The sequence below is a fragment of the Falco naumanni genome, chromosome 6 (assembly GCF_017639655.2).
Source record: "Falco naumanni isolate bFalNau1 chromosome 6, bFalNau1.pat, whole genome shotgun sequence".
Taxonomy (NCBI): Eukaryota; Metazoa; Chordata; class Aves; order Falconiformes; family Falconidae; genus Falco; species Falco naumanni.
In genome coordinates this window covers 44,595,926-44,614,430 of record NC_054059.1, presented here as the reverse complement: position 1 = coordinate 44,614,430, position 18,505 = coordinate 44,595,926, and the positions used below count along the sequence as shown (strand labels likewise).

General features: G+C 41.1%; 1 protein-coding gene across 9 annotated transcripts in view; it reads right to left on the bottom strand.

The window, feature by feature from the left end:
* The window catches only part of SASH1 (SAM and SH3 domain containing 1), a 566,328-nt gene that overhangs the window by 33,670 nt on the left and 514,153 nt on the right, over window positions 1–18,505 (bottom strand). For 3 of the 9 annotated variants that reach the window (XM_040597947.1, XM_040597952.1, XM_040597951.1), the window contains 4 exons: window positions 18,453–18,493; window positions 16,851–16,937; window positions 15,469–15,584; window positions 13,732–13,833 (listed from right to left, as the gene is read on the bottom strand). In XM_040597947.1, the coding sequence (XP_040453881.1) occupies window positions 13,732–13,833; window positions 15,469–15,584; window positions 16,851–16,937; window positions 18,453–18,493 (346 nt within the window). Of the gene's footprint in view, window positions 1–4,530; window positions 4,856–13,731; window positions 13,834–15,468; window positions 15,585–16,850; window positions 16,938–18,452; window positions 18,494–18,505 lie in introns of those variants that run through there. The other 6 variants (XM_040597948.1, XM_040597953.1, XM_040597949.1 and 3 more) reach the window with 5 other exon arrangements.

Here is an 18,505-nt window from a genome sequence, read left to right as displayed (position 1 = left end):
ATGCTCAGTTCCAGCTGTTTTCCCTCAAGTATCAAACATTACAGAGGCAAAAAAAAATTCCCCTCTCTCCAGCAGCAGTGACACAACAAGCTGAAACAATCCATTCCTTGTGAACGAGAAGACGACTTCGATTTTCGAGCCAGATCCAACGTTCAATGTGCTACTTCCTCTGTTTTAATCAGTTCAGAATGTGGAAGGCAGCGGGGGGAAGGGAAGGGGAGAGGAGAGGAGGCCGGCAGAGCTCTCTGGCTGGGCCAGGACAGACCTGGCACCGTGTGTTGCTGCACATTCCTGCGTGCAACACGGCCTCCAGCTGGAGCGTGGTATGGATCGTATACCTTACTTTGTTTTCACTCACGGTCCCAGCCAAGTCACCGCGTTCCTAATGGTTGGCTCTAAAATCCCTCATGCAACTTCCTGTCGGTGCAGATATCTGGGTTTCCAGTGTGCTCATCCTTTTTTCTCCTTCTCCTTAATTACACTTTTAAAAAAAAAATCCCCAAACTCAAGCAAAGAAACAAAGAAAAAAAAGAAAAGAAACCTCCCACCACCCTCTCCTCTTTCCCAGCAAAAATGCTTTCTGCTTTTCTAATACACTTAAATATCAGGATGTGGTAATAACAGTAGATGTCATGGGGCAAGACACCACTTAGCAGTTGCATGGTTACACTTTCAAAGGTGCAGCCAGTGCCTGAAGGAGCCAGGGCAGCTCTGAAAGCCTACCTTGCAGGCATGAACCTCACAGGGCCAGCAGAACCACACCAGAGCAAACTTCAGCCACTTCCTGCATGGGCACTGTCAATTACTGATTTCCCACAAACTTCCTGTTACTCCAAAAAAAGAAGGAATACCAAATGGACCACATACGGCAGTAGGAATTGCCATTCTGCCATCCAAGAGCCACAGGAATGCACTTATTATGGGTACAGGCTGGCTAGGTAATTAATAATCTTCCTTTGGGGAAAAACAGGGCTGTAAAGAGGAGTACTGTACTTGTTTATATCAAGACAAATCAAGCAGCAAGATGAGCATTAATTCAGATATTATAGCTGGGACAACTTAGTGACATGTCAAACAGTAAGACTGACTTATTTATATAAGATGACAAATGGATTATTGACAGTAATCAAGAAGTTCAGTCAAGACTTCTTAGGCCATTAAGCACAACCTGGCAAGCAAACTTCATGCATACTCTGCACTTGAGATATGTTTATTTTAAATGCAATTACTCTAAGCCATTGCTTTCCTTCATCACTTTTTGTAGACCCTTGGTTTGCAAGACTGCAAGACCATTTGTAAAACTGTCAGCTCTGTACGACTTCCAAGAACAGCTCATACCTGGTCCTCCTACCCAAGATTTCATCAAAGAATAAACAACTTGTCTTATATTTGCACCAGTGGTACAGGTCAAAGAACTGTCCCCTCCAGGGTTATGAAGACTCGACAATGACAAAAAAATATGTATTCATCACTACCACCATGAAAGTGAGCACCAAAATAGCCTCAGTGCAAGGTCCTGACCTCAAACCCCAGTGGATGGTACAGGGGGTCCCCACCACACTTCAAAATAGATGAAGTCCCATCCTAACCAGGTGCCAGCTGGTTTTCCCTGCCACTTCAGGACTCCTGGCACCCTCTGAGCAAGGGTCCTCTGCAGGCAGGGACAGATCCTTCCCAGCACCAGTGCTTGGCCGAGAGGGACAGGAACAGCTCGTGTTTAACAACAGGAGCCGCCGGGTAACAGGCTGACTACAAAGTCAGTCTCTCTCCAGCAGCCTATTTCCAATCATCGTCAGGTAGCATGTGGCACGGAAAATCTTCTCTAAAGGAAAGGATGGCTAATAAGTTTACACCAGAAGGCCTAAAAACGTGGGTGACTATGCCAGTGGTGCCCCCCAGGAAACTTTCTTGTCAAATAATGCTGATTCCTTGAAAACTAAACTGTTTTGAAAAGTGGTTACTTTCGGTTCACTTCCTGGTTTTGAAACATTTTTTTTATAAAAGACCTTTAAATTATCAAAAGTTTCCATTTTGGCACATGGGAAACAGAGCTTGATTTTCCAGCTCAAGCAATGCTTTCTTTCACAGTTAATATTAAACAGAAAGCAGAAGTGTAAACCTCGCAGGCTGTAAGCAACATATTTGGGAATCGCTGAACTCGACACTTTGACTTCCCTGACCCATTCTACCCTCCCCACTTCCACAGTGACCAAATTGCTTTTGTTGGTGGCTGCCCCTGACTTCAGATGGGACACTCGCCCCAATCCCCCCAAGGCGTGGCGGGCCAGGCAAATGGCTTCCCGGATAGCCCTAGCAGCCAGGCCTCGGCACGGGGCTTTCCAGCAGCTGGCTGCCAGCCTCCACCTCGCCCTCACCCCCCTTGACACACGCTTCAGTGCGCTGCAGCCCTGCAACGGGGCAGACGCGGCCTGTTAAGGAGGGAACGATGTGTCTGCAAGAGGCTGGGCCAGAGGCTGCCCGGCATGGGAGGAGGCCATGCCGCACTCCCTGCTGCCAACGCCTCCCCGCCCCTGGCACACGGCCGTCCTGTTAGGCCAAGCCTCGGCGTCATTAACGCACCGGTAAAACAGCCAGAGCCCCTCCATCTCCCCGTCCCCCCGCACACTGCCGGAGCAGGCCTCTCCCCGCGCTCCAAGGGGAAAACAAACGGATTTGCAGTACTGCAAATAGGAACAACTTAACTTCCATCTCCTCCACTCCAAATCTTTCCATCCGAAAGCCCATATGGCTCAACTTTTAATTATTTTGGCTAATGCTGTATGTAGTAATTCTGTGGTGAATGCTTAAGTGTTTCATTTCTGGTTTCCAGGGCAACACTACATCAGATTGCAGACAGCTGGCTCCACAGCCTTAAACCATAACAAATTGGCCAAAGCCGATGCACAAAAATCGCGCTCGCTTTAAAGAGAGCGCAGGGCTCGGCCGGGCTGCTGGGGACCCAGCGAAGCCCGCGGGGCCCCTTGGCGGGGCTGGCCGGGCGGAGCCGCCTTTCCCCACGCCGCTTGGAGCAAGTGCATCCCCGACACATCTGCAATGCTCTCACGGTGCGGAAACCCGCCAGCTTGGAGAGGTCGGCTGCACAAATGCGCGAAGGACTTCAGGGAAACAGGGACTAAATTAAGAGCATCTGGAAATACCAAGGACTGCATGCAGAGGACTGCAGTCACCACGTACCACATGGCTGGAACACTATGGAGAGGCCAAGGCCCATCCCCACCACCCAGCTCTTCGCTGCTAACAAACGTGGCCACAAACCTATGAAGATGCTCTCAAATCCAGGCGAGATTAATTCTCTAACATCTCTTCTGCTTAGAAAACTTTTCCTACTTGTGCACCTCTAAAGGCCACTGTTTGCATCAACTCGTATGCAAGATCAAAGCAAAAAGACTTATGTTCAGGAACAAATAGGAAATTAGCACAGGTACTTTGATACTCAAAGAGCTTTCTAGCCGTTCTGCTCCCAGCGCCATCTTTGCTTTCTCTCCTATTTTTCTCACGCAGGCTCTTTGCTGCTGCCTGCTCTGGAGGCAGGGCACACGCCTTGCTCTGCTGCTCTCTAACATCCAGCCCATTTCACATGCCATAGAAATAACAACACTAACCTCCCGCTCTGAATTAGTGCTTCAGGCACACACACACACACACACACAAAACCCCAGCATTTATTAGGGTACTTGGAATTAACTGACAAACTGTAAACGAGAACTAAGGAGCTAGCTTTCGGCAGACTGGAAACACTTCAGGATTATAGCAGCAGCCCTTAAAAAACACAAGATAGGCAAAGCCTGCTATCCAGGTCCTAAATAAAGATGTTTAAGAAACACTAGGACAATGTCCAGTTTAAAGCTATTGTAACTGATTAATCTGTTTCAGCTCCATCAAAAGCATGCATGACTTTTACATGAGCTGTGTGAAGACGTTTAGAGAGACATTAAAATTTTACAGTTCACTTTATGCCCTGTAATAATAGTTCACCCCCAAACTGAAATCTCTAGGAAACCTCTCATTTAAGAAACAAAGAATTCTGTTACTATCTGATTAAGCCCAAGCTGCAATTATTTTTGGCTATCAGACAATTCTTGTCCAGCAAAGTGGGTCAAAACCCCACATTCAGAATCGTGGGCATATCACATCACATCCCCCAGCTCTGGCTAGCTCACTTCACAACTACAGGCTCTATAGTAAATGGAAAGAGATTTTGCTGTTCACTTTAGGAGACGTGGCTACACGTGTCCTTTCTTCTTTCCCTCTAACAGGCTTTACATCTGCCAAAAAAAACAACCATTCTAACTTTTAAAAAAATTTTATTAAAGATGCCTGGATAACGTCAGAGACAGGAAAATAGAACAGAAACGAACATAAAAGCCCAAGGAAAGGAAGAGGAGAACTGAGAAAAGCTACACATGCTGTGCTGTGCCTAAGAATAACCACAAAAGCCTTTTCTCTTTCTCCCTTTCTGAAACAGGAGACACATCCTCTCCACATCATGCTACATGCTCAGTGACTTACCAGCTTCGGCATTTATAGGCCTAAAGCTCAGTTTCGAGTTATTCCCCCCGAGTCCTCAACCGCTGTCAGCTTCGTAACCCTAAAATTTAAGAGCAGACCCTTCTTCTTAAGTATTGTATTCACTCCGAATCCTGTGCACAAAATGCTCTTCTCTGGAGTTACATTATCAGACACCAAACTGGCTCCGGTTCCAGCGCTGAATATGTAAAGAAGAAAAAAGCGTGATGCTGGACTCAATTAGCTGTTTTCTGCTCACTGATTGATTCCCCCAGTTACTCACTAGCTGCATAACTTGCAAGAAAGGCGTAAGTCATCAGCTCTAAGCAAATCTTCTATTCACCGCAAGGAAAAAAGGGAGTGTTGTACATGGCAAACAATCCCTGTTTTCACTGACGAAGGCTTGCTGACCTCTTGCTGGCCTCCAGTTCCTTAATTACTGTCTATGGAATTTCAGTGAAAGAAAAAAAATACAGAGAATCTCTGCAAAGCCAGGACGAAGACTGACCCTCAGACACGACCGCTAGAGTGGAGGCTGTGTCTCTAGGAAATATAACTTAAGCCCTTTACCAGGCTTTCTTTATTTTCACTTTTTAACTCTTCTGACAAAGAGCCCCCCTGAGAATTTCCCTTTATAAAGGGCTAATTTGACAGAAAAATAAACTTTGCTTAAATGTTTTTTAAATTAGTGAACTTAGATAAATTTTTTTCATACTCCTTGGTTTCAGCACTATAAAAAAGAACATCACTAAGAACTGGAAAGGCAAATGAGTTTAATTCAGAATCTCAGACTGGTCTAGAATTAGTCACATTGTAGCTTTAAGAAGCATTGTAGTGTGACTTCGAACTTCTCCTCCTAGGCTGAGCTCAGTGCTTCCTTCCTAAGAAACAGACTCTAAGATGCTCAATTAAATCAGCCCTCCTCTTATAGTCAACCATACCTAATCCCAAACCTTGGGATAAATCCAGAATTTGGACATTTCTTCTCAGAGCACAAGAAAATACACACCAAAACCTCTACTAATCAGGGGCACTGCTATCCAGTGGTGGAAAGCAGTAGCAAAGACATACCACAACAGCACCCTCTTTAAGCCAAGAAAAGATTTCCCTTACACAGGACCATACAATCAATGGCCAGTTAATCTGGATTTGCTGCAGATCAACCACACAGTGAAATCACAGGGGGCCAAAACATCTACTTCCTTTGATGACTGCCTTATTTTAATGAGCTACCTAGCCAAATTTCCTTTTATGATTTCTCCATCTTTGTACTAGTGACCGTACATGACTTTTTTATTCCCTAGCGGTCATGTAAACTAGATTTACTGATGTGTTGTAGCTGGGTTCTTACCCTTGAATTACTTCAGCCCCAAAACTCTGATGTAAAACCCTATGGAAAATTCTAAGCTTCAGATAAAACCAGCTAGTGTTCTCCAATTTCAATAACATACCAGCCCACATCAAGTGAAACATGACAGCAACTTCCTTGAAATGTATCCCAGATTCCCTTAAAAGTTCATGGTCATGAGTGAAACTGATCTAAGTTTGGGCTTTGCAACTTGAGTTTTGAAGGTTTTGGGTCTCATTAAGAAAGTTTCATGAATCTCTAATCCTTGCAGAGGCTGTTTATAGAAAACTGTTTGAAGCTCAGATGTGATAATCTGCATCATATCCTGAGGTTACAAAGAAAGGCCTCCAAAATTTTAAAGAAAATTAACAAAGCTCATAGGTGTTTTTGCCATTTCACATAATTAACTGTAAGAGCATGAACTGCAAAGGCTGTGTAAGTCTAAAATGTGTAGCCCCCTCCCCCCCCGCAGGTAACTATGCCTGCGTTTGGTCTGTGATTACTTACAAGGAAATCAAAGGAGCATCCAGTGGCTAACTTTGGTGAAAGATATATTACACATCAGCTTATGACGACACTGCTTGCTGAAATTAGTGGGAAATATTTGTCATAAGTAACGAGAGCACAAAAATTTAATTCTCCCAGGAGGTCTGTCTTGATACTTGAATAACTGCTTTGACAAATGCCTAGATGTTAACTGTTTCCAGGTTTTAGTTTAATAATTTTGAGAAGCACATTGCTGACGTTTGCATCTGCAAGCCAGACACATTTCCTCATGGTGAAGTGGTTCTCTCACTAATTAATATAATTAATTTTAATGACATTACAACTGTACTCATGTACCACTTGTCATAGGTATATGTGGCAGAATGAAGCTCTGCATTACATTACTCTCTATCTGTTATAATACAGCATTCCCTTCCAATTCTCCTGCAGACTCCTCTACACATGCAAAAGAGAGTCTAACAAGGCGCTCTCAACTGCATCTTGTGTTTTGGCACAGCTAAGAAGGCCTGGGGAGAATCCCTGTTCTTTGGTGTAGCCTGTACTATTAACGAATGGAGTGCACCACTGGAGCTGGAAACCAGCCTCCATGCGTTTCAGAAAACCAAAGGTGGGACATCAATACATGAAATACAGTTAAATTCATATCAGAGAAAAAGAGAGGAAAAAAAAGAAGAGACTGAGAGCCCTTTAGTGAAGGGTGTAGTAATTTAGATTACATTCTTACAGCATTTTCTAACAATGAAATTATTAATGTTGTGTGAGGAAGGAAACACCAATGGCAAGGGAGAGGGGGCAAGTCATAATTGCCAGGACCGTAATTAAAATTTTCTATTATAGCACAAGTAAAGATTATTCAGCTTGGGTCTGCCAAATAGGGCAGTGAAACACATGGCTTTTGAGATTCCTAATTCTTGAACTGAGCAAGGCTTTGTTCCAATTTAATAGCCTTGGTCTCAGAAAAGATGGGGGCAGGGAAACCACATTATGGTTTACAGCATCTCCTGCTGGCTGATGCTTGCAGGGAGAATAGGAAAAAGCTGTTACCACTGTCCCCCACCCTCTAGGTAATTAGCAGAGAAATCTGGCAGCTGCCCAAGGGCAAAAAGGTATAAAAAAAGCCAAGTAATGTGTTAGAATGAATATTAAATTAATTGCCTTCCCACCTTCAACCCTCCCAAAATACATGGCCAAACATTTTGCAGTAAGGTCAGTCAATACAGCTTGCCTGAATGCAGTCAAAACAGAAGTGGTTATGAACACACTTAATTACAATCATGGCCTGTGCATTACTGTAAGCTCTCTTCTCTGAGTCATGATAGCAGGCAGATTTTTCTCAGAGACCTTACAACAGACTAACTACATCCAGTCTTCACACCCGCAGGAGCAACTCCTACTGGCAGTAAGCAGGTTTACTTGGGCTGCATTACTGACAACTGCTCAGTACAGTCCTGTGGGGACAATGTTTACTGCCACTTGGAACACATATCTAGCCAAGTTCTGTCTGATACCATGTCTTACATGGTAAATAATACTTAAAGTAGTAATATAGCTGTATTCCTAAATAAATGCATTTCTTCTGTAAATTCTAAAGTATTCTGGGAAATTTCAGACCAAATAGGTAAAAAACTCCTTACAGTGTTCTAAAAAAACAAATAAACACATTGATGGTCTCTTGCTCTGCTATCATCACTCCACAGCACTGACCTTACTTAAAACTTTGTGTTGTGTCCTGGGAACTGTAATGATGATTTCATTTCTATCATGAAAGTATTTGTATTACGATACCCATGGGAAATCCTGCTCTTATGTATGGATAGAGAGCAGGGAAAGATCGTTAACAAAACATGCTGTAATTCTTCTGCTACTAGCTTTCACCGAGAGGTACTGGACACCATCTCTGTGATCAGTGGAAAAAGATGGTAGCCAGCAATTCCCAAGACAGGTCCCTGTAGTAGGCACATACCATGGGAATTTAGCACTATCATTTTGAAGCCATGTCTTATTTTAGGCTCTTTCTTCATCACAGATGTTACTAAGCACGGAACAGAATTATAGGAACTTGGACAGTAGTAATAAATACACCATCCAATGCAACATGGCACATCAGTACCTTTCAGGAAATCTTAATAGAAATTGAGTCACTAGAGCATGCAGGTCCTGGAGCAGGGCAACAAGCTCACCAAGAACTGAAACACAGAAACATCCTCTTCCACCCTTTAGACTTTCACATAAAAAAAAAACTTACAAGAAACGCTAAGTTCTGTGACAACAGCAAAACCAGGGCTAACATAGTGCATAGCTTCAAAATGCTCAAAGTATCCATGTTGCTTCAGTTTAAACACTACTGTTCAAACTAAAAAACCCTCATCATAAAAAATCCTAATCTCCACTGATAGCCAATGCTGATTCCCAATATGCATTGACTTTAAGCTCAGTTCTAAGAAGTTAAATTCACTATAGCAAAAGAAGTGCTTTTTCCTCTGTACTGTAACAGCCCTGTAGTACGAGCAATAATAATGTTAACAAATGGTTAAACATTTTAAGAATACCTCAGTAATATGAATAAAAATAGATTTAAAAAATGCTGTATTTAGAAAGCATCCACAATCTGAATCACTGTAATAAAGTATAACCCTGAATAATGTAGATTTGCTGTAGTTACACTTAGATTTACTCTAGCAGTAATCGGTGCTACAGAGGTTATAATTATTTCTTTTCTTCCTGCTCTCCACACTTACCAAACAACACAGTAATGACTGTTGTTAAGTCAGAGAAAACTCTATCAGACTTCATAGTTTGTTACAGTCAGCTTTACACCATAGGGAATACAACCCTGATTCAACAGCTTCAGCAGCTCTCGGATTGAAACTAAATATGACCCAAAGTCCATTCTCATCTATTATTCTGCCTTTGACACTAGTAGTAGACAAAACCCAACACCAGACATCCTTTCAACTTTTAGCTCCATTTAATGACTTGTTGAATGAAAACATCCTCTGGAAATAACACGAAGAACAGGAACAACTGAAGATTATCTCACTTCAGCTAGAGCTGTTGCTGTGTGGACTTCATTTGCTGCTGTCTATTGCAAAGCAGATTGACAGAAGATGGAAGAGAGAAGCAATGCGAGGGGGAGTTTTCCCCAGCATCAGACTCACGACAGATGCAGATGTGCACAGCACACCTCCAGGTCTGCACAACTGCTGCTACTGTCCTCAGTGAAAACAAACCGGGTTTGTTTCTTACTGGTAATGGTGCCATGCTGACAGTCCTGGGTAAAGAAGTATTGGGAGGGCAGGGAGGTAAAACAGCACTGTGGGCTTCCCACTGCCCACCTGCAGGCCATACTGTTGGTGGGAGATGCTGCTTTTGTTCTCCGTGCTCATAAAATTTATGGCCTCTCCCCTGAGGCTACTAAGGCTGCATGTGGTAGGTGGGGAGGTCTCGGGGGAGTGCAGTACAGCTCACTGCAGCACCCTTCAAACGAAGGCTGGCTGCGCTACCTGAAAGCTCGCTTTAATGAGCTCTGGATGGTTGACCATTATCCGCTGATCAAAACTGAAACACAGGTGCCTGACAAGGCAAACAAAACAGTTCAGACCAGATAAAATTACAACTTCCTTTAACTTGTATCTACAGAAACTGTCAGCGAAGTTAATTAGTGGTTTGTTTCAGTGGCAGCCCATATATGATACACAGTTCTGTCAAAACCTCCCTTCTGCTTCTCTCTGTTCCCTCACTCCTGCAGCAAACATGACAACTGGCACCAATTAGCAGTCTTTCAGCAGAGGGCACAGGAAAGGATTCATACTGGTTTCTCTTAATGCTGGTCCTCCAAGTTGGGCTGGAGCCGTACCAGTGGGGCTCTGAGGACGAAGCAGCCCTGTTTCAGATGAACTGAGAATTTCACCCCCCAAAAGTTATCAAGCGAGCTTCTATCTTTAAGAAGTATAAAAGGCACCTCAGTGTAAAGCAAGAATGTGATACCATTTTGAAGTCCTCTCTTTCCCTGGACTTTTTGATTCCTGAGGACAAACAGGCCCTTATCTAAAATCCAGAAAAGGATCCATTTGTAATCTGCACCTGCTTTACATCCCAACACTTGGCACAAGGCAATGAAAGCTTGTCTAGTGTTACTGTGCAGCCTTCATTCCAACAGAGATGAAACATAAATATTCAGAAATAAATTTAAAAAAAAATGACGAAGCCTTTTAGACTTTTGATACATCTGACTAGAAAGAAAAACAGTTTCAACTGCATTCCTACATTAGCAAATAAATGACACGTATACTTTGTTGTGAAACAAAGGGACCACAGTAGTGAGACTGAAAGCTACAAACTGCTCTAAAGTGGCACAGAACCAAGTCACCTACTGACTTGGCAAGGCCTTTGTTTGTTTCCTTCTTAAGAGCAAACAAACAAGACGTACAATTAATAGCACAGCAATAACATTGGGCTGCTTCTCTTCGGATACTGAGATGATGACCTGTCAACCCTTCGATCCTTTGTAGGTAATCTTTAGGGTTTAGTTTTGTAAGGGTATGAAATGCAAGTTTCCATTTCAAGCTACAGTAATTTAAAAGAGGAGGAGCCGGAAAAAAGAATCCTTAAATCAATCTTTAAAACGTGTTAAGGATCAACACCAGGGATGTTAGTCATAAACACATGATAGCTATACAAATTAAAAAAAAAGAAAAGGCCTTTTTTTTTCCCCTGGAAAGGAAAACAACAACCACCAATGATATTTGCCCTTTAGATGTTATTTTACAGGTGGCTGTTCTTATTATGTGGGCAAAGCTGACTTGAAAGCAATGGAGTACTTAAACCCTTAGAACACTCCAGACATTCTGCCTTCATTTTTAGATTCTCTGATTGCTGATTCTACCTGGGTGGTTTTTTTTTTTCTTCCTGAAATGTAGTCATTGGGCAAAGTTATTCCACAAAAACTTAGTGATGCATCCTCCCAAGTCCTCCTAGCTAGCAGCAGGTCTCTCTGCCTTTGAAGACAAAATGAGAAGGGAAAAAAAAAAAAGAAAAAAAAAGAAAAAGCCATTATACTAGTGTCTTGGTATCTCTTAAATCCCCAACGTTACCAAAGAAATTTAGAGCAGATAAATAAAAAATTAGTCTTTTCTTAAATTCCCTCAATCTGCAATTCTCTTGCAATTTGCTTTCACAATTTTTGTGTACAAAATGTTTACAAAATGATCAAGTATGATCACAATGTTCCATTAAAAACAACCTAGTAACAATTTGGCCATGAGACTGAAAGAAACAGAAATCATTAGGAAAAAAAAAAAAAAAGAGAACAGAACAAGAAGAGCCATTGCCCAAGGAGTTTTAATTCAAACCAGGATCTTCACTTTCAGTGACTCATATTTTCAATTACTTTCTGAGGTTAGAAAGCAGTAGGCTACCTAACGGGACAATTTTAATACATGGAAAAATATCTTTGCTTCATGGCTTCTATAAAATGAGTAGGGTAGTTATAAGAATCATACAAATGGCACTGAAAGTCAAGCCATTTGGCAAAGAAAGGGCTTGAAAATAGACTCATCTTTACGCATCTCAAAAGCTGGTCATTTTAGATTATAGAGATGTCATTTGACAAAATAGTCTGGGTGAACACACACCCTCTCTCTAGACCTATCTGACACTTCACACTATTTGGTTTTCCCTCTTGTGTGGCAATTATAGCCCAAAGTCTTTCACCCCAGTTAAGTCTAGTTTCTTTCTTGTACACAAAAAAAGAAGCCAAGCTGACTTTTGTTCTAACATGAAGATTTGTTTCTGTGGATAATCTACTCTTCCCTTGAAGGCAAGCAGTTTCACAGCTTCTGTTAAATGTAACCAGGATGAAAATTAGGAGCAAGGGCAAAATCTTGAGAGGTAACTACAAGAATGGAACACAAACCCTTCACTGAAGTTAATAGGAAATTATTCAAATTCTACCAAAACAGCACAGAGAGGCAACAGAGCTCTTGGCAAAAAGTGTAAAGATGGCTTAGGAAAATAATTTCAGAGAAAAGGTGCCAAGTCATTCCATTAGGGAGGAAATACTGAGTCATGTTTGGTCCTCAGAGGTATACACAGCTTTCAGTAACTTCAACACAAGAATAAACCGCTATCAGAAGATTTAAGAGAGAAATTCAGTATCCTGAGATTTAATCACAGTACATGAGAGTTTTGAGGCTTTTATGCTATAGGTACCTTAGCCAAAGGCTTTAAGAAGGGCAAGTTCAAGCTATAAATACTAATGAGGAAAAGATCAGGACATCTTTCAGCTGGCTAAACAATCGCTGCACAAGAGTCAGGATCTTTCCTTCTCTGTTCTTCAGAGTATAAGGCAACACCAGTCCCCTCTGCTCACATCTAACTAAAGATGGGCATATTTTTTTTAACACAAACAAGAAAATCTTTCTGCACCACAAAATATTTCAAACATCTCATAAAATGACATACCATTCCTCTTTTCATTCAGGGAGGAGAAGCTATCTGCTGCAGTTAGCAGGAAATTCCACTGACAATAAAATAAATAAATCAATCAATGGTCTCAATAGCCTATGATTCAATTATATGGGTTACAAAGAGCTTGGATTTGACAGCCGAATGTGTTCTTCCCTAAGATTTATCTGTGAACTTTCAATTAGAGAAATGAAGTGGAATAAACCACTCAGTGAAAATGAAGATATTTGGAAGGAAATATTAATTAGTTCAGTATGGCATGACAAAAAGATTGTCTGGTGCCCATAAAAACAACAGAAGTTACACAGCTCAGAAGTAAAAACGAGGGAGGAAAGCTGCCTTATTCCTTATGGGTCTGGCAAAAGCTGCAAACTCTCTGGGCTGAGAGTTAGCAAATCCAGAGACAGAACTTTGTTTGAAAGCAGTAGGCAGCTAGGGCTTAGCCAGACCCTCATCTAGAATGTATCAACAAGGGTTAGGAAGGCCTGAGAAACTCTGCTACTCAGTTACTGTGAATCAGCAAAGTAAAATAGTTCCCTCTAAACAATCTAAGAAACCTCTTGTGTGCATTTTGGAACACGGGCATTTTTGCCTTGGATCACTTGTGCTTCTAAATCTCAGTGACAAAGGGCCAGATTAAAAAAAAGAAAAAAAGAAAAAAAGAGAGATTATACAATAAAACCATTAAAAGTCTATGACAACAGACCTTGAAGATTTAAAATCCATGTTAAAAGATTTTCTGCAGACAGAACATAGCATCACAAGGTCAAATGATACATTTGCTATTCAGGAAATCAGGTAAATCAGGATATTTCTGTACTGCAGTAAAAGGATTTAAATATTAAACGATATTGGAGAGCTATATCAGAATGACAGGTACTTACATTACAATTGGAAGACCCATCAAATGTTGAGTAAGAAGCATCAGGCCATTCTGTAGCATCTACAGTGCTTGACTGCCTGTGCTGGGCTTCATATTCCTTCAGCTGAAATTTGAAGAGACAGAACATTTTCCAGTGAGAAGCAGATATCAATCTTCATTAAAACAGCAAGAGTTAACATCCTTTCACAATTTTCCCCCCTCCCGTATCATTGTGGAACTGGCAAAATCAGAACTTTTGCACTGCATGTCTCACTTGCAATTTGTTCTAGAATCAGAAGTTTTAACAGTGAGTTTTGTTTTGTTTTGTTTTTTTTCTTAAAAGGAAGTGATCTGTAAATACTGAATTTTGATGAACAGTCATTGGTAAAATATAAATTACATATCCCCATCTCAGAGGCAGAGTTTACAGTCGACAGACTAAATCACAACAGCCTGCCAATTTCTTTCATAAAGAAAATGATATCAGTAAAGACTAGGAACCATCTTTTATTATTTTAAAACAAACAAGCATCTGTCTTGTTTTCCAACAGAAGGCTTAAGATGCAAAGCTAGTCCTCCTAGAGTCAAACTGTTGAGGGGAATCACCAAGAACTGAGTTAGACCACTAGAGGGACTGGAGGGAAACAGTACCAGTACACATATGAACCATACAGACTAGGTACAACCCTCCTCCCACGAGATTTTTATCAGCAGAAAAGTAAAAGAATTCCTAATATTACCACCAAGCAATGTTAAATTTTTGCATTTTTTTCGTTATATGATTCCCAGAAAAGCAGTGTTTTCTTCAGACAATAATTTTCTATTTTACAATAATTATTTCAAGATGTAGCATGCCAGTACAGAAATCTGAGTGCCAACTCATGATCCAAATCATATTTTCTGCACCTCTAATGAAGCCCATACAGATTACCCTGTGTTCCATCACAGTATTTTGCACAAGAGTACAAAATCAGAAGTGGTGTGGAAACTTCAGCACTGAGCTTTTGGCTCCTGAGCAATTAAAATCTTAGCTCTATTGCCGCACAAATACAATAGCCTACATTTATTTTTCTTGTGGTTTATTAACATTTAGATTTTGTAAAGAAACACTTGTGACAGCCACTGTACTTATGAAAAAAAAAAAAATCTTTTAATGTCAAATGCCAAGAACAGCTGAATATGTTTTCTTAAAGGCTATTAAAACAAAACATCACCCTTTTGGCCAAGAAACAAGGAAAAAAAATGTAGCTTAAATGTTAGTATTTTTTAATGGTTTAATGGATGAAAATGGGAGTCTTCTTCAATCAAACTGCCCTTCAGCCATTAGCAGCAGGAAAATAATAAGAAACTAATTAGCCAGGCTCAGCAAACCTTGAAGCATTCCTTTTAACACTTAAACAAACCTATGAACATACAAGGCAAATAAAGGCTAGTGCAGGTGAGATTCCTCTCCCTTACTTTAGATAGCTGCAATGAAAATGTCTACACTTGAGATTAGCACCATTTATTGCCAATGAAGAGAAGCAAAAGCTTTTAGGATGCGATTAATTTACCATGCACTGGACGTGTACTTTTGGTTAAACTAAATCTCACTTTTCCCCATAAACTAAGGAACTGCTGTCTAATTTATGCTACCTAGTGTGATGGGACAAACAGGCAGGCTTTCTCCCCCTTCTATGTGTTCTGAGCGAATGAAGACTCCAAACTGGTATATCCTAAAACATGTTTTCAAGGAAACTGGAGTATGTACATATCATACCCTAGCAAGTGCTTCCTCAATGGTGATCATCTTCTCTTTGACCATCATCATCAGCTGGATCCGCTCCTCATCACTCATCGTGATCTCACTGGCCACGTACCCTACATCCTCTCCTGCTGGAAAAAGCACAGAAATAACAAACACATGTAAGAAGAGGTCACGCACAGAGTGGGGTACACTGAAACTGGGTTCTACCCAGTGCTCTGAAATTCGGTTGCCATGTGGATCTGGCTGGCCAGAAACAGACTGTCCCCAGAGCAGACTCACAGTATGATTTTAAAGGACTGAATGATTTGGAAGTAACTGAACAAGAAAAGGAAGTAAATTAGGGCTAGAAAACTAAGTCTACTTTGACTCTGAAAGCAACAGAGCATGATAAGAAGAAATAAAAAGTGACTGTCATCAAAATTACAGTTATTGACCCTGAAAGACAAGAATCAAAACAGAAAGAGCTAACGCCAGAGAAGTCCTGCACTCAGCCCTGAGAAATACCGTAGTCAGCTGCCAGAGCGGACAGGAAGCCTTTTCAGGAACAGCGTGCTGGGCCCTTGCAGCTCTCTGCTATGGCCTGGCCATGTCCCCCAGATCTATCCAGGCTATCTAATTGGTCACTGAGCTGGCACAAGGTGCTGGATATATTGGGGCTTTCAACTCCAGGACCTGTCCTTTTGGTATGCGCTTGGCATGTCAGCGTGGACAGTTACAAATCGCCTTGAGAGCCGGTAAGGACCCACATGTCCATGTGAGAGTGTAAATGTGCCCCTTTTTGACCTCCTAAGTGGGCTCCTGTCATCTTTCAGAATCCAGCTGAACAGAGACATAATGACATGGAGAAGCATGTTTGCAAGACAAGGATCTAACAGATACACATGGGGAAACAGAAATTTTCTGTATGAAGGGAAATACTTAAAGCAATGCATAGCTGCATCTTTCAGAGAAGAACTAGAGAAAGACGACTGACAGTTTAAGTGGCATCAATCCTGAAGCAAACAGGTCAAAATAACCAAATACCCAAGAAAGAAGAAAAACATCCTTCCAATTAAAACAGATCAGCATTTCTTTCATCAAGTCAGGATGTGAAAAAAACCCCGTCTTGTTCATTTACAGATACTACTTACAAATACATATTAACTGCATAACTTTGTGCATGTGCTGTCGCTGACGGTCAGGACCGAAGGCACCCCAGCCTCATGTCTGCACTCCTGTGCTCTCACAAAATATGACTCACTTTTCTGAGCCTTGCCACGATGACCCAAACCTGTAACACTTCCAGACTCACAGACCCCCAACTGCCACACGGTTCCAAATGTATTTTACTCCTTTGTGATGCTGGCTCCTTCTATTTTATATGGTTAGGTTGTGTGTCCTTAAAAAAGGTTTACCTTTTGAAGTCTGCCTCATTAGACTTTTCTGGTTCTTTCGGAAATTCTGCCAAAAAAACTTATTTTTCTTTTTCCAGTCTGCTTTCCCTGAAAGAAAAGTGGGGAGGGAGGATGACGGGAAAGGGAAAAAGAATTTCAGAAAGAAACATTAGTTAGTGAATGCTAGAGAAGCTTTCAAGCATTAAGTTGTACTTTCTAAGTCAAAAACAAGAATAAAAAAAATCTCAATTTTTCTGTTTTTCTTGATTTATTCTGTACTAGAACTATGCTGACGTAGCTATTTCAGGGAAATGCACATTCTTTTATGATTGCCAATGCTATAGAGGACTGAGATAAGCCAGTAACTTACATATTCTGAATTATAAACAGAAAATACTTTACATTCATTTTGATATCTGTTCAGTTGTTAATGTCAAGTCTGGAAGTGGTTTTGAAGTATTTTGTTGGTTTATTCTCTTTAACTGAACCACAATTATGCAGCTTAAGCCTAGCTTAAGATAAGTAATTTTCTAGTATGCATGTGCACATTTATACAGAAAAGAAATAGTTCACATATATATAAATGCACACACACATGCACACCCATACACACGCACATTCTGCTACTTGGCATGAGAAATTTTATGAGACTGTCAGCTACATCTGACTCTTGCTCTTGGTATGCCTGGACTGCACAAGGCTGGGTCTCCATGTCCATTAGTATCAGATCTACATATGGCTTGATGGCCCAGAATTAAATACTTTGGCTAAAAAAAGAAATGGGATCTGGCTCAAAGTAGGGCATATAACTCTGTTCTGTTGAATTAACCAAGGCACATGCTATAAAGTTTATGCCACCTGCAAGAGAACACACTGTGCCTGATCTGGTAGAAATGCTACTGATAAAGAGTTACTTCATCCCTCTGCTTTTGAAAAATTAAAAGGAACACAGTTTACACTCTGCCGCTGAGCTTCAGCATGTGACTACAGTATTTTGGATCTCACCCTAGAAGACCTAGAGCTGGGTTTACTGACTCTCAGAAACACATCTTAAGTTTTAACTGTATGGAAATGTCTCTACAAAAAACATTACACACACACCACACCCACCCCCTCCGCAAACCTCTCAGTTTTTCTTTTCCTCTCCAATGAGCAAAACAGAATTTGTCCAGAATTGTATCAGCTCAACTATTGTTAGGACAGCAATATGAACTAATTATAGTAAGTTTAAAAGAAAAAAAGTGAAAGACAATGAAAAATACATATTTAAGATTGCAAAGTATTTCAGAAACAAAGGAAGACACTCTGGATGATGAACAAAATAACAGAAACCCCAGTTATTCACTGGTGGTGGCAATTTTCACAATACAAATGGATAGGCTAGTAGCAATCTAACATGCAGACATTTGAAATTCAATAGAAGTCAAAAGATGCGTATTTAACACATGACAGTCTCAGTGATCACTGAGGCACCCAACATCCAACTTAAAGGTGCTGAGACTCACCCTCCCCACACACACAAATGCTGCTGACTTCTGCCAGCATTGTGTTTACTCAGCTCTTCACATCCCAGAACAAGCAAAACTCAAAACCTGTTCATGAAATGAAATGAAATATACTGACCTACAGAGCCTTCTTCCGAACTGGATTTATGAATGGAGAGTCTAGGACAAAAA